The 16888-nt window shown below is 39.9% G+C and overlaps 1 protein-coding gene across 1 annotated transcript in view; it reads left to right on the top strand.

Annotated features, from left to right (window-relative positions):
• The window catches only part of LOC128662655 (guanine nucleotide-binding protein G(i) subunit alpha-1), a 487459-nt gene that overhangs the window by 227617 nt on the left and 242954 nt on the right, over positions 1–16888 (top strand). The window contains exon 2 of the mRNA XM_053716522.1: positions 10368–10410. Coding sequence (XP_053572497.1) covers positions 10368–10410 — 43 coding nt within the window. The remainder of the gene's footprint in view (positions 1–10367; positions 10411–16888) is intronic.

Here is a 16888-nt window from a genome sequence, read left to right as displayed (position 1 = left end):
CAGAGAGAGCCACTCTGTGGCCCTCTCTGCACCGGAGATCGGGCGCTTCCTTCGTTGGTGGGTGGGAGCAGGACCGGGAGGCGGGTGGTGGCCATCGATGGCCCCTGGAGATGTGCAGGGGGGCGGGATTGTGGGCGGGGATGACCGTGGGCGCGCACGGGCACGATAGGGGGAGGGGGCGCGCGCACGATAGGGGAGGGGGCATGCGCGTGCATGGGGATGGAGCGGGTTGGGAACGCTGCACTACAGAAAATATGCACCATAGGATTTAGTAAACAGGTTTATACCATCTAATAAAAAATAAAAATAAAAAAGCTAAATCAGGGGGTGTTGGGTTGGTATGTGGAAGGGAAGCTACACTACAGAAAAAAAACTGCGAAAAAAAACAAAGAAAACCCCCATTTTTTTCTGCAAACTGGGTACTGGCAGCTATCTGCCAGTACCCAGTTTGCGAAAACCCCCCCCCAAAAAAAACATTTTTTTCTGCAGTTTTTTTTTCTGTAGTGTAGCTTCCCTTCCACATACCAACCCAACACCCCCTGATTTAGCTTTTTTATTTTTATTAGATGGCCCCCAAAAAGTCAGAGGGGGACGGTTAGAGAGGTGTTTGGGGGGGGGGGGGATCAGAGAGGTTGGGGGCTAAGGGGGATCCTACACAGCAGCATATGTAAATATGCTATACAATTTTTTTTTAACAAAGATTCCCTTTATTTTTGTACTGGCAGACTTTCTGCCAGTACTTAAGATGGCGGGGACAATTGTGGGGTGGGGGAGGGAAGGGAGCTGTTTGGGAGGGATCATGGGGTGTGATGTGTCAGATGGGAGGCTGATCTCTACACTAAAGCTAAAATTAACCCTGCAAGCTCCCTACAAGCTACCTAATTAACCCCTTCACTGCTAGACATAATACACGTGTGATGCGCAGCGGCATTTAGCTGCCTTCTAATTACCAAAAAGCAATGCCAAAGACATATATGTCTGTTATTTCTGAACAAAGGGGATCCCAGAGAAGCATTTTACAACCATTTGTGACATAATTGCACAAGCTGTTTGTAAATAATTTCAGTGAGAAACCTAAAGTTTGTGAAAAAAATTGTGAAAAAGTGAACGATTTTGGGATGTCTACTACACTAAAGCTAAAATTAACCCTACAAGCTCCCTAATTAACCCCTTCACTGCTGGGCATAATACACGTGTGGTGCGCAGTGGCATTTAGCGCCCTTCTAATTACCAAAAAGCAACAACAAAAGCCATACATGTCTGCTATTTCTGAACAAAGGGGATCCCAGAGAATAATTTACAACCATTTATGCCATAATTGCACAAGTTGTTTGTAAATAATTTCAGTGAGAAACCTAAAGTTTGTGAACAAAATTGTGAAAAAGTGAACTATTTTTTTTATTTGATTGCATTTGGCTGTGAAATGGTGGCATGAAATATACCAAAATGGGCCTAGATCAATACTTTGGGGTGTCTTCTAAAAAAAAATATATACATGTCAAGGGATATTCAGGGATTCCTGAAAGATATCAGTGTTCCAATGTAACTAGCGCTAATTTTGAAAAAAAGGGGTTTGGAAATAGCAAAGTGCTACTTGTATTTATGGCCCTATAACTTGCAAAAAAAGCAAAGCACATGTAAACATTGGGTATTTCTTAACTCAGGACAAAATTTAGAATCTATTTAGCATAGGTGTTTTTTGGTGGTTGTAGATGTGTAACAGATTTTGGGGGTCAAAGTTAGAAAAAGTGTGTTTTTTTTCCATTTTTTCCTCATATTATATAATTTTTTTTATAGTTATAAGATATGATGAAAATAATGGTATATTTAGAAAGTCCACTTAATGGCGAGAAAAACGGTATATAATATGTGTGGGTACAGTAAATGAGTAAGAGGAGAATTACAGCTAAACACAAACACTGCAGAAATGTAAAAATAGCCTTGGTCCCAAACGGACAGAAAATGGAAAAGTGCTGCGGTCATTAAGGGGTTAAATAAAGAATTTATTTGGTGCCAAGTATGACGCACAACACAAAATATTTTTTTTTTGGCGCTAACAACATCCGGAAATGACGCAACTCGCGTCATGGCAGACGCAACCTTGTACAAGGAAGCCTAGCGTCAACTAAGACGCCGGAAATGCCGAATTTGCGTCACCGAATGTACCTTTGCGCCAAAAAAATTCTCGCGCCAAGAATGACGCAATAAATATCAGCATTTTGCCTGCGAAAATTAATGAAAAAGTCAATTTGAAGAAAAGACTATACCCCTGGTAAGAAAAAATAACTTCCTAAATATATTTTCCCAATTTTTAAACAGATAGTCTGCAAAAGGAAATATACATATACCTGACTCATGGCGAATATAAGTACAATACATATATTTAGAACTTTACATTAATACATAAAGTGCCAAACCATAGCTGAGAGATTCTTAAGTAATGAAAACATACTTACAGAAAGACACCCATCCACATATAGCAGATAGCCAAACCAGTACTGAAATGGTTATCAGTAGAGGTAATGGAATATGAGAGTATATCGTCGATCTGAAAAGGGAGGTAGGAGATGAATCTCTATGGCCGATAACAGAGAACCTATGAAATAGATTTCCCGCGAGGGAAACCATAGAATTGGTGATACTCCCTTCACATCCCTCTGACATTCGCTGTACTCTGAGAGGAATTGGGCTTCAAAATGTTGAGAAGCGCATATCGCAGAAGAAAATCAAGCACAAACTTCACCACCTCCCTAGGGAGGCAAAGTTTGTAAAACTGAATTGTGGGTGTGGTGAGGGGTGTATTTATAGGCATTTTGAGGTTTGAGAAACTTTGCGCCTCCTGGTAGGATTGTATATCCCATATGTCACTAGCTCATGGACTCTTGCCAATTACATGAAAGAAAGTTGCTTAAAATTGCCTGCTCTATTGGAATCATGAAAGAAAAAATGTGGGTTTAGTATCCCTTTAATCATTCAGATAGAGCACAACAGTTTAAACAATTTCCCAATTAACTTCCATTGTCTTGATATTATCTGTTGAAGGAGCAGCAATGCACTACTGGGATTTAGCTGAACACATTGGTTGAGCCATTGACAAGAGGCATATATGTGCAGCCACCAATCGGTAGCTAGGTCCCAGTTGCATTATTTCTCCTTAGCCTACCTTGGTAAACTTTTTAACAAAGGATTCATAAAAAAGGAAGCAAATTGGATAATAGAAGTACAGGTATTCCTCACTCATACAGCGGGTTTAGGGACCGGAGCCCTGCAGTAAATTGGAAACCGCCTTAAAGTGAAACAATGCGGTTTTCACTTTCTTTTCACTTGCCAGTGTGTTTAAAAACTTGTTTGAACTAACATATATTAGGTGTGCAATAGCGCTAAGTTTTGTTTAACACTAGCACAGTATTAAAAAAAACCTGTACCTGTAAAATAGTGACAATTACTGTAGTAAAATTTGCCAGACTGCAACACTTAGACACAGTGCCCTGCTATGCTGTAAACAGAGTAACCTAAGCATAACAAAATGGTGCAAGTTGCCTTTCTCGCAATCTCACGATGAGTACAGCACTGTTTCAAAATCCATGGAGGTTGAACTTCAGCTCCACAAACCGCTGTATTAGCAAAGCGCTGTAAAGTGAGGTATACCTGTAAATTGGAGTTTAACATTTAAAATGGTATGTTCTGTCTGATCTAAGAAAATTTGATTTGGACATTACCACTGCTTCCTCACTGGTGCATATGGTTCATATTGACACCTTCCACAGCCCTTCTGGGGCATAGGTAAAAGTCAATACCTTTTTAAATACATTGTTTTAGACAAAAGTATTTGCAGTATCCTTTTTCAATTATGTTTAAAGGGACAGTCAACTAAAAAAATGTATTGTTTAAAAAGAATTATCTCTTATTACCCATTCCCCAGTTTTGCACATCCAACAGTTATTTTAATATACTTTTAACCTCGGTGATTACCTTGTATCTAAGCCTCTTTTGACAGCCCCCTGATTACATGACTATTTATTATCTACTAGTCCCAAAGCCCGTGTACATGGGACAAAATCCCCTTCCCTGCCGCTCTCAACTTTTTTTTTTTTCTGCAGTGCAGCGGTCCCCCCCCGTCCCTTTTAACATATGTAATCCACTAAACATCAAATGTTTCTTTTCATTTCCTTTTTTTTTTTTGTAGTTTTCATATTTTTATTATAGTAGCTGTTCCTCTATGATACTATATGTATATTGTCAAAATTTGTTGTTTCTTTCATGTAATTAACAAGAGTCCATGAGCTAGTGACGTATGGGATATACATTCCTACCAGGAGGGGCAAAGTTTCCCAAACCTTAAAATGCCTATAAATGCACCCCTCACCACACCCACAAATCAGTTTTACAAACTTTGCCTCCAAGGGAGGTGGTGAAGTAAGTTTGTGCTAGATTCTACGTTGATATGCGCTCCGCAGCAAGTTGGAGCCCGGTTTTCCTCTCAGCGTGCAGTGAATGTCAGAGGGATGTGAGGAGAGTATTGCCTATTGAATGCAGTGATCTCCTTCTACGGGGTCTATTTCATAAGGTTCTCTGTTATCGGTCGTAGAGATTCATCTCTTACCTCCCTTTTCAGATCGACGATATTACTCTTATATTTACCATTTCCTCTACTGATTCTCGTTTCAGTACTGGTTTGGCTTTCTACAAACATGTAGATGAGTGTCCTGGGGTAAGTATAGTCTTATTTTCTGTGACACTCTAAGCTATGGTTGGGCACTTTATTTATAAAGTTCTAAATATATGTATTCAAACATTTATTTGCCTTGACTCAGAATGTTCAACTTTCCTTATTTCCAGACAGTCAGTTTCATATTTGGGATTATGCTTTAAATTATCATATTTTGTCTTACCTCAAAAATTTGACTTTTTTCCCTGTGGGCTGTTAGGCTCGCGGGGGCTGAAAATGCTTCATTTTATTGCGTCATTTTTGGCGCAGATTTTTTTGGCGCAAAAATTCTTTTCCGTTTCCGGCGTCATACGTGTCGCCGGAAGTTGCGTCATTTTTTGACGTTATTTTGCGCCAAAAATGTCGGCGTTCCGGATGTGGCGTCATTTTTGGCGCCAAAAGCATTTAGGCGCCAAATAATGTGGGCGTCTTATTTGGCGCCAAAAAATATGGGCGTCGCTTTTGTCTCCACATTATTTCAGTCTCATTTTCATTTGCTTCTGGTTGCTAGAAGCTTGATGTTTGGCATTTTTTTCCCATTCCTGAAACTGTCTTATAAGGAATTTGATCTATTTTGCTTTATATGTTGTTTTTTCTCTTACATATTGCAAGATGTCTCACGTTGCATCTGAGCCAGAAGATACTACAGGAAAACCACTACCTGCTGGATCTACCAAAGCTAAGTGTATCTGCTGTAAACTTTTGGTAGCTATTCCTCCAGCTGTTGTTTGTAATAATTGTCATGACAAACTTGTTAAAGCAGATAATATTTCCTTTAGTTATGTACCATTGCCTGTTGCAGTTCCCTCAACATCTAAGGTGCAGAATGTTCCTGATAACATAAGAGATTTTGTTTCTGAATCCATAAAGAAGGCTTTGTCTGTTATTTCTCCTTCTAGTAAACGTAAAAAGTCTTTTAAATCTTCTCTCTCTACAGATGAATTTTTAAATGAACACCATCATTCTGATTCTTTGGACTCTTCTGGTTCAGAGGATTCTGTCTCAGAGATTGATGCTGATAAATCTTCATATTTATTTAAGATGGAATTTATTCGCTCTTTACTTAAAGAAGTACTAATTGCTTTAGAAATAGAGGATTCTAGTCCTCTTGATACTAATTCTATGCGTTTGGATAAGGTTTTTAAAGCTCCTGTGGTTATTCCAGAAGTCTTTCCTGTTCCTAATGCTATTTCTGCAGTAATTGCTAAGGAATGGGATAAATTGGGTAATTCATTTACTCCTTCTAAACGTTTTAAGCAATTATATCCTGTTCCGCCTGACAGGTTAGAATTTTGGGACAAAATCCCTAAAGTTGATGGGGCTATTTCTACCCTTGCTAAACGTACTACCATTCCTACGTCAGATGGTACCTCGTTTAAGGATCCTTTAGATAGAAAAATTGAATCTTTTCTAAGAAAAGCTTATCTATGTTCAGGTAATCTTCTTAGACCTGCTATATCATTGGCTGATGTTGCTGCAGCTTCAACTTTTTGGTTGGAAACTCTAGCGCAACAAGTAACAAATCGTGATTCTCATGATATTATTATTCTTCTCCAGCATGCTAATAATTTCATCTGTGATGCCATTTTTGATATTATTAGAGTTGATGTTAGATTTATGTCTCTGGCTATCTTAGCCAGAAGAGCTTTATGGCTTAAGACTTGGAATGCTGATATGGCTTCTAAATCAACTCTACTTTCCATTTCTTTCCAGGGAAAACAAATTATTTGGTTCTCAGTTGGATTCTATTATTTCAACTGTTACTGGTGGGAAAGGAACTTTTTTACCACAGGATAAAAAGTCTAAAGTAAAAACAGGGCTAACAATCGTTTTCGTTCCTTTCGTTTCAACAAAGAACAAAAGCCTGATCCTTCGTCCTCAGGAGCAGTTTCAGTTTGGAAACCATCTCCAGTCTGGAATAAAATCCAAGCCTGCTAGAAAGGCAAAGCCTGCTTCTAAGTTCACATGAAGGTACGGCCCTCATTCCAGTTCAGCTGGTAGGGGGCAGGTTACGTTTTTTCAAAGAAATTTGGATCAAATCTGTTCACAATCTTTGGATTCAGAACATTGTTTCAGAAGGGTACAGAATTGGTTTCAAGATGAGACCTCCTGCAATGAGATTTTTTTCTTTCCCATGTCCCAGTAAATCCAGTGAAAGCTCAAGCATTTCTGAATTGTGTTTCAGATCTAGAGTTGGCTGGAGTAATTATGTCAGTTCCAGTTCCGGAACAGGGGATGGGGTTTTATTCAAATCTCTTCATTATACCAAAGAAGGAGAATTCCTTCAGACCAGTTCTGGATCTAAAATTATTGAATCGTTATGTAAGGATACCAACGTTCAAGATGGTAACTGTAAGGACTATATTGCCTTTTGTTCAGCGAGGGAATTATATGTCCACAATAGATTTACAGGATGCATATCTGCATATTCCGATTCATCCAGATCATTATCAGTTCCTGAGATTCTCTTTTCTAGACAAGCATTACCAATTTGTGGCTCTACCGTTTGGCCTTGCTACAGCTCCAAGAATTTTCACAAAGATTCTCGGTGCCCTTCTGTCTGTAATCAGAGAACAGGGTATTGTGGTATTTCCTTATTTGGACGATATCTTGGTACTTGCTCCGTCTTTACATTTAGCAGAGTCTCATACGAATCGACTTGTGTTGTTTCTTCAAGATCATGGTTGGAGGATCAATTTACCAAAAAGTTCTTTGATTCCTCAAACAAGGGTAACCTTTCTGGGTTTCCAGATAGATTCAGTGTCCATGACTCTGTCTTTAACAGACAAGAGACGTCTAAAATTGATTACAGCTTGTCGAAAACCTTCAGTCACAATCATTCCCTTCGGTAGCCTTATGCATGGAAATTCTAGGTCTTATGACTGCTGCATCGGACGCGATCCCCTTTGCTCGTTTTCACATGCGACCTCTTCAGCTCTGTATGCTGAACCAATGGTGCAGGGATTACACGAAGATATCTCAATTAATATCTTTAAAAAACGATTGTTCGACACTCTCTAACGTGGTGGACAGATCACCATCGTTTAATTCAGGGGGCTTCTTTTGTTCTTCCGACCTGGACTGTAATTTCAACAGATGCAAGTCTCACAGGTTGGGGAGCTGTGTGGGGATTCTCTGACGGCACAAGGAGTTTGGGAATCTCAGGAGGTGAGATTACCGATCAATATTTTGGAACTCCGTGCAATTTTCAGAGCTCTTCAGTTTTGGCCTCTTCTGAAGAGAGAATCGTTCATTTGTTTTCAGACAGACAATGTCACAACTGTGGCATACATCAATCATCAAGGAGGGACTCACAGTCCTCTGGCTATGAAAGAAGTATCTCGAATTTTGGTTTGGGCGGAATCCAGCTCCTGTCTAATCTCTGCGGTTCATATCCCAGGTGTAGACAATTGGGAAGCGGATTATCTCAGTCGCCAAACGTTGCATTCCGGGCGAATGGTCTCTTCACCCAGAGGTATTTCTTCAGATTGTTCAATTGTGGGGGCTCCCAGAGATAGATCTGATGGCCTCTCATCTAAACAAGAAACTTCCCAGGTATCTGTCCAGATCCCGGGATCCTCAGGCGGAGGCAGTGGATGCATTATCACTTCCTTGGAAGTATCATCCTGCCTATATCTTTCCGCCTCTAGTTCTTCTTCCAAGAGTAATCTCCAAGATTCTGAGGGAATGCTCGTTTGTTCTGCTAATAGCTCCGGCATGGCCTCACAGGTTTTGGTATGCGGATCTTGTCCGGATGGCATCTTGCCAGCCATGGACTCTTCCGTTAAGACCAGACCTTCTGTCACAAGGTCCTTTTTTCCATCCGGATCTGAAATCCTTAAATTTAAAGGTATGGAGATTGAACGCTTGATTCTTGGTCATAGAGGTTTCTCTGACTCCGTGTTTAATACTATGTTACAGGCTCGTAAATCTGTATCTCGAGAGATATATTATAGAGTCTGGAAGACTTATATTTCTTGGTGTCTTTCTCATCATTTTTCTTGGCATTCTTTTAGAATACCGAGAATTTTACAATTTCTTCAGGATGGTTTGGATAAGGGTTTGTCCGCAAGTTCTTTGAAAGGACAAATCTCTGCTCTTTCTGTTCTTTTTCACAGAAAGATTGCTATTCTTCCTGATATTCATTGTTTTGTACAAGCTTTGGTTCGTATAAAACCTGTCATTAAGTCAATTTCTCCTCCTTGGAGTTTGAATTTGGTTCTGGGAGCTCTTCAAGCTCCTCCGTTTGAACCTATGCATTCATTGGACATTAAATTACTTTCTTGGAAAGTGTTGTTCCTTTTGGCCATCTCTTCTGCTAGAAGAGTTTCTGAATTATCTGCTCTTTCGTGTGAGTCTCCTTTTCTGATTTTTCATCAGGATAAGGCGGTGTTGCGAACTTCTTTTGAATTTTTACCTAAAGTTGTGAATTCCAACAACATTAGTAGAGAAATTGTGGTTCCTTCATTATGTCCTAATCCTAAGAATTCTAAGGAGAAATCATTGCATTCTTTGGATGTTGTTAGAGCTTTGAAATATTATGTTGAAGCTACGAAATCTTTCCGTAAGACTTCTAGTCTATTTGTTATCTTTTCCGGTTCTAGGAAAGGCCAGAAAGCTTCTGCCATTTCTTTGGCATCTTGGTTGAAATCTTTAATTCATCTTGCCTATGTTGAGTCGGGTAAAACACCCGACTCAAAGAATTACAGCTCATTCTACTAGGTCAGTATCTACTTCCTGGGCGTTTAGGAATGAAGCTTCGGTTGACCAGATCTGCAAAGCAGCAACTTGGTCTTCTTTGCATACTTTTACTAAATTCTACCATTTTGATGTATTTTCTTCTTCTGAAGCAGTTTTTGGTAGAAAAGTTCTTCAGGCAGCGGTTTCAGTTTGAATCTTCTGCTTATGTTTTTTGTTAAACTTTATTTTGGGTGTGGATTATTTTCAGCAGGAATTGGCTGTCTTTATTTTATCCCTCCCTCTCTAGTGACTCTTGTGTGGAAAGATCCACATCTTGGGTAGTCATTATCCCATACGTCACTAGCTCATGGACTCTTGTTAATTACATGAAAGAAAACATAATTTATGTAAGAACTTACCTGATAAATTCATTTCTTTCATATTAACAAGAGTCCATGAGGCCCACCCTTTTTTGTGGTGGTTATGATTTTTTTGTATAAAGCACAATTATTCCAATTCCTTATTTTATATGCTTCGCACTTTTTCTTATCACCCCACTTCTTGGCTATTCGTTAAACTGATTTGTGGGTGTGGTGAGGGGTGTATTTATAGGCATTTTAAGGTTTGGGAAACTTTGCCCCTCCTGGTAGGAATGTATATCCCATACGTCACTAGCTCATGGACTCTTGTTAATATGAAAGAAATGAATTTATCAGGTAAGTTCTTACATAAATTATGTTTTTTCAAATTTGTATAAAGAAAATATTTGATGGTTTATATAATTTGTAGCTTTTCTTATGAATTTGGCATGACTTTTAGCTGTGTTGTAAATCTATAATTTTTCTTTTGTCACTAAATACTTTGCAGTTTTTGTGTCTCCACTGTAATTTATTTCTTGCTTTGTTTTAATAATTGTGTTTAATTTTAGTGTTTATTCTTAGAAACCATTTATTAATGTCCAACATTCTTTGTTTTTCAGGAGCCGGAGAATCAGGGAAAAGCACAATCGTCAAACAAATGAAGTAAGTTCTTTTATATTTTAACATTTTGAAAGTCAGTACTTGTTTACGGTTAACACCATCACAAGTGTACACAAGTAAATCTGTGACTTATAGACAGCAAAAAAGGAATCTCTATATTGGTGCCTTCAGGCAGGAACTAGCATGTTGGTTGACCTACGTCCGGGGTTGACCAATCTATTTAAAATTTAGGAGCCAGTAATAATATTTCAGACAGATAACAATACAGTCTACTCCAGAATTGTTATTGTTTAAAAAGATAGATAATCCCCTTATTACCCATGCCCCAGTTTTGCATAACCAACACAGTTATATTAATATACTTTTTACCTCTGTGATTACCTTGTATCTAAGCCTTTGGAGACTGCCCCCTTATTTCAGTTCTTTTGACATACATTTAGCCAATCAGTGCCCTCTCACTTGTAAATCCACCCGCGTGGTCATAATGTTATCTGTATGGCACACATGAACTTACGCCCTCTAGCTGTGAAAAACGGCAAAATGCATTGAAATTAGAAGGTTTTAGAAAATAGCATATGAGCCTACCTAGGTTTAGCTTTCAACAAAGAACACCAAGAGAACAAAGTGAATTTGATTATAAAAGTGTATTGGAAAGTTGTTTAAAATTGCATTCCCTATCTGAATCCTGAAAGTTTAATTTTGACTAGACTGTCCCTTTTAAGTTGCTTTTGGTCTTCTTCTTGGCATGGGCAAAACTGACTGTTTACCTTGCATTCACTACACACTAAGCCAGTTTATGTTACTCTAGAAGATTTATAGCATCAAGCTAGATTATCCTTGTAGGGCTGTGACAAAGTAGTGGGTACTGCACAACTGAAGTTAAAAAAAAGAAATAAAAGGTAAAATCATTTTTAAAATGATGAATACATATTGCAATGGTTTCTTTAAATAATAACCCACTGCTTAGTATTTTCATCATTACAACAATGAAACCAATAGTTATATATCCCTTTAAAGGGACATGAAACCCACATTTTTTCTTTCACTGTACAGATAAATCATAAAATTTTTATCAACTTTCTGGTTTACTTCTCTTGACTAAATTACTTAATTCTCTTGGTATCCTTTTGTTGAAGGAGCAGTAATTCACTAGTGGCAGCTTGTTTAAAGCCAATGGCAAGAGGTATATATGTGCCGCCGCCAATACAAATAGAACAAAACAAAATAGATAATAGAACATGCTATTTTAAATTACTTTCAAAATTATTTCTATCTGAATCATGAAAGAAAGTTTTGTTGGGTTTTATGCCCCTTTAAACATTTTATGAGGGACTACATTTTAATGGGATATGAAACCCCCCAAAAAATTATTTCACGATTCAGATAGTATACAATTTTAAACAACTTTCAAATTTATTAACAAATTTGCTTTGTTCTCTTATCATTTGTTGGAGCACACATGCACTAATTTATTTCTATTGTCAAGTTTGCTTTCTATGAGCTTAGGAGTGTGTACAAGTCTATTAGCACTCTAACAGCAGTGTTTTGCAAATATGTATAACATTGCTATAAACAAAGTTTTAAACACTCCTACCAGATGGCTAAAGACACGTGCACACTCCTGAGCTCATCTAGAATTACAAAGAATACCAGGAGAACTACGCAAAATTGATAATGTAAGTTGGAAAGTTGTTTAAAAGCTCATGCTGACTCCAATCCATTTAATAAGTTTAATTTTGACTTTACTGTCCCTTTTAATTGTTGGCTAATGTTATACTGTTGCGTTAATTTTATTGCATTATTTACAGCCCCTGCTGGCACAAAACAGCTGCAAGGCAGTGTAATAAACAGCTTCCGGGGTGCTCCGTGCAGGCGATATATACATAAGTAACAGCATATGCAAAGGCACTCACCGTGTGAAATCAAGTTGTCAATTTATTTACCATGATGTTTCGGGGTGGTGTCCCTTCATCATACAGACATACCTATGTCTGTCTCATGAAGGGGCACCACCCTGAAACGTCATGGTAAATAAATTGACAACTTGATTTAACACTGTGAGTGCCTATGCTGTCACTTATGTATGTGTGTATGTGTATATATACATATATGTATGTATGTATATATATATATATATGTGTGTATATATATATATATATATATATATAACACATAGAAACACCCAGCACTCACCAGCTAGCTCACAGCTAAGATAAAATCACAACTGGAAAGGTTAGTCACCGCATCTGGCCAAATGGGAAAGCTCAGGCACCACGTCAAGGTCCTTTCCATTGCCTGAGTCCCTAACACAGCCACACTATCATGCAAGCTCACAAAGCCAAACAGACTGAGAACAAAGAAGGGGTGCACAGGTGGATGTAATCACCCATAGAAAATACAAAACATGGAAGGGAACTGCACTCCAAAACCGGATCAGGTACACATCCTGTGACTCAGCAATATCCAGCCCTAGGTGCTAAATAGCACTCCAAAAAAGCTGTGATGTCACCAGAGCACAGGCAGTTAACCCCAGTCTGGAATGGGTGCAAGAAACAAGGGGGATTACAAATAAAAAGTAATACAACACATAGAAACGCCCAGCACTCACCAGCTAGCTCACAGCTAAGATAAAATCACAAATGGAAAGGTTAGACACCGCATCTGGCCAAATGGGAAAGCTCAGGCACCACGTCAAGGTCCTTTCCATTGCCTGAGTCCCTAACACAGCCACACTATCATGCAAGCTCACAAAGCCAAACAGACTGAGAACAAAGAAGGGGTGCACAGGTGGATGTAATCACCCATAGAAAATACAAAACATGGAAGGGAACTGCACTCCAAGACCGGATCAGGTACACATCCTGTGACTCAGCAATATCCAGCCCTTTCCCATTTGGCCAGATGCGGTGACTAACCTTTCCAGTTGTGATTTTATCTTAGCTTTGAGCTAGCTGGTGAGTGCTGGGTGTTTCTATGTGTTGTATTACTTTTTATTTGTAATCCCCCTTGTTTCTTGCACCCATTCCGGACTGGGGTTAACTGCCTGTGCTCTGGTGACATCACAGCTTTTTTGGAGTGCTATTTAGCACCCAGGGCTGGATATTGCTGAGTCACAGGATGTGTACCTGATCCGGTCTTGGAGTGCAGTTCCCTGAGCTTGTCCCATTTGGCCAGATGCGGTGACTAACCTTTCCATTTTTGCTTTTAAATCTTAGCTGAGAGCTTGTAAGTGAGTGCTGGTTTTTTTTTTACAAATTTGTTTTGTAATTTTCCCTATGGTTCTTGCACCCAGACCTGTCTGGGGTTAACTGCTTGTGGCTCCGGGGACAGCACAGCTTCCTGTGAGTGCCAGTGGCACCCAGGGCTGAGCATGTTGCAGGGTCATGGGATGTGTACCCGGTCCGGTATGAGAGTGCAGTTCCCTTCCGTGTTTTGTATATGTCTAGGGTGGTTACATATTCCTGTGCACCCTTCCCTTGTTTTCAGTTTGTTTGGATTTGAAAGCTTGCATTGTGTGGCTGTTTTAGGGTCTCAGGTATTGGAGAGGACCTTGACGTGGTACCTGAGCTTGTCCCATTTGGCCAGATGCGGTGACTAACCTTTCCATTTTTGCTTTTAAATCTTAGCTGAGAGCTTGTGAGTGCTGGGTTTTCTCTGTGTGTTATATATATATATATATATATATATATATATATATATATATACGTATGTAATGAATAAATAATTTTTTTTTTCTTCTTAAATGGAAAGAGTCAACATCTGCATTCATTAATTTTGGGAATAAGAACCTGCCCACCAGGAGGAGGCAAAGACACCCCAGCCAAAGGCTTAAATACACCTCCCACTCCCCTCATCCCCCAGTCAATCTTTGCCTTTTGTCCCAGGAGGTTGGCAGAGAAGTGTCAGAATTTTTAATTTTTGTTTTTTTGTCTCTTAAGGAGGGTAGTATTCTTCAGCATGGGACAGGAGTTTTAAGTAGTCCTGTCAGTCTCTCAGTGAGGGCTTGGCTGAAAGTTAGAGTCTGGAGATGGAGGAAGAGTCTTTCTGCGAAACCATCCCAACTCATATTAACAGCTTCTCAAGCAATCGGCGTTGTCGAACTTCGCTCCGCTGCCTGCTTTCTTCTCTCAAGTCCATGGCGGAGGCAATGCTACTATCCGTCACACTTGAAAGACCGTGTTCCTGTTCCAGGGCATAGATTCCGGTAAGATCGTTTCATTTTACTTTATCATCAATGTACGGTAATGTAAATATTTTACCGAGAGGCTATAACACCTCGCGGGTCTAACTATATGACATAAGGGTCTCAGTGAGTCTCTGTTAGTATCTTGGAATCGAGGCTTAATATCTACTGAGGGGGGTTATTGAACAGGGGGGTTTATAATCATGTTTATGTGATTGAACCTGCTTATGTGGATGTTTATGGGCTCATGGTTTGGAACTTTGAGGCCTTTGAAAGTGACGCAGCCTTTTGGTTGGGCGTACTTTTTTGGACTGTATGGTTCACCTTGTGTTCGGGCGTGGTTCCGTTCCGTTTTCCATTTCAGCATTCCCGACCGTGTGGCGAAGAAAATTTTCTAGTCCGCAGGGGTCTGATCATAGGAGGTGGTGCCCCAGCCATTGGGGGTGTCAGGTGCCGCTTTTGTTTTAGTCCATACTTATATCTATCCAGTTTATGGAGGATTCTGATGCTGAGACCATTTTGATTTCAGATTCTGTTTTCGGTGACTAATCCAGTTTGGCCTCGTTGACACGTGTCAACCAGTTTTGTTCCGTATGCCATATGAGAGCCCCTGGTTCCTCGGGCTCAGGGAACCAAGGGTCTGCTGAGCCATCCTCCTCTGGGGGTCATGTCCTCCGAGAGGTGAGTTCCCTACCAATTTATACTTCTACACATGCGGGTAACCCAGTTTGATTCCTCCATGCAGGATCGTGTGTCCCCCCCGGAGGTTGCAGCACGTTTTCGCTTCCACTTAATGTTATCGATTGTTCATCTGCAGATTCCAGACGTTTATTTGAGAATGTGCTTGTGCCCTATTGTCCTGGGCCTTCCGCCTTGGGGAGGGCCTCTACAGTTCCCAGAGGGTGTAACTGTCCCTGAGTGTTGTGCCTTTCGTTACAGGATTGCGTTCCTTCGCGTATTGCTCAGACATGTTTTTCAGTTATTGAATGACCCTATCGTTACCAGATATGGGGATTTTCAGTCTGCTAATTCGATTGGTGCACCTCATTAGACATGTGGGATGAGGTAATCTCCAGATCTTTCCCAGTTTTTGAAAAATAGGGCTCCGCTTGGCTGGTCCTGCGGGTAGGCCTGTGTCTTTTTGGGCGTTAACCCCCGGGTTGCCTTTTATTTTATTTATATCGGATGGGATGTCTTATTTGTTTTTGTTTCCTTCGGGAACCTTCTGGGATTGATACTCTATTAATTCTTCAGAAGTTGTTTTGGACATTGTAGTCCTATGTTAAAGATGTCTGTTTTTTCCCCTATGAGGGAGAATTTATGCATCTTGCCGGTTAGGACCCCAGGTGCAGGCTGGTCCTGTCGGGTTCGTCTTGCGGCTGTTTAGACACGTGGTGCTGTTCTGCTCGGCTGGTTCGGTAGAAGTGCCTAGTGCTCAGGTTATCATTGTTTTTCATGTTCAACTAAGCATTCAAGAGGACCTGTGGGTCCGTGAGGCGGGAAGGATTGTTTCAGTCCTTTATAGCCTTCAGTCATAGATGGCCGGGCAGTGGAGTTTTCTCTTGTTAAGTGTGTTCAGTCCACGGGTCATCCATTACTTATGGGATATATTCTCCTCCCCAACAGGAAGTTGCAAGAGGATCACCCAAGCAGAGCTGCTATATAGCTCCTCCCCTCACATGTCATATCCAGTCATTCTCTTGCAAGTCTCAACAAAGAAGGAGGTCGCGAGAGGAGATAGGAGTTTTTTTACCTAATTATTCTTCAATCAAAAGTTTATTATTTTAAAATGGCACCGGAGTGTGCTGTTTTTTTCTCTCAGGCAGTATTTAGAAGAAGAATCTGCCTGCGTTTTCTATGATCTTAGCAGACGTAACTAAGATCCACTGGCTGTTCTCGCACATTCTGAGGAGTGGGGTAACTTCAGAAAAGGGAATAGCATGCGGAGTCCCCCGCAAATGAGTTATGTGCAGTAATATTTTCTAGGAATGGAATTGACTAAGAAAACACTGCTGTTACCCATATGATGTAAGTACAGCCTTTAATGCAGTAGTAGCGACTGGTATCAGGCTGATAAAGGTATGCGCAGTTGAGTTATTTTCTAGGGACTAGAACTTGACTGAGAAAATACTGTTAATACTGAAATAATATATGAGCCTTAACTGCAGTAGAAGCGACTGGTAGCAGGCTTAGTGATAACTTTGCATAACACTGGAAAGTTGTTTTTAAAACGTTTACTGGCATGTTATTCGTTTTGTGAGGTACTTTGGTGATAAATCTTTTTGGGCATGATTTTTTTTCTATATGGCTAACGTGTATTTCTGCATAGAAACCATT

The sequence above is a fragment of the Bombina bombina genome, chromosome 6 (genome assembly GCF_027579735.1).
Source record: "Bombina bombina isolate aBomBom1 chromosome 6, aBomBom1.pri, whole genome shotgun sequence".
Lineage (NCBI taxonomy): Eukaryota > Metazoa > Chordata > Amphibia > Anura > Bombinatoridae > Bombina > Bombina bombina.
This window is presented reverse-complemented; position numbering and strand designations above follow the sequence as displayed.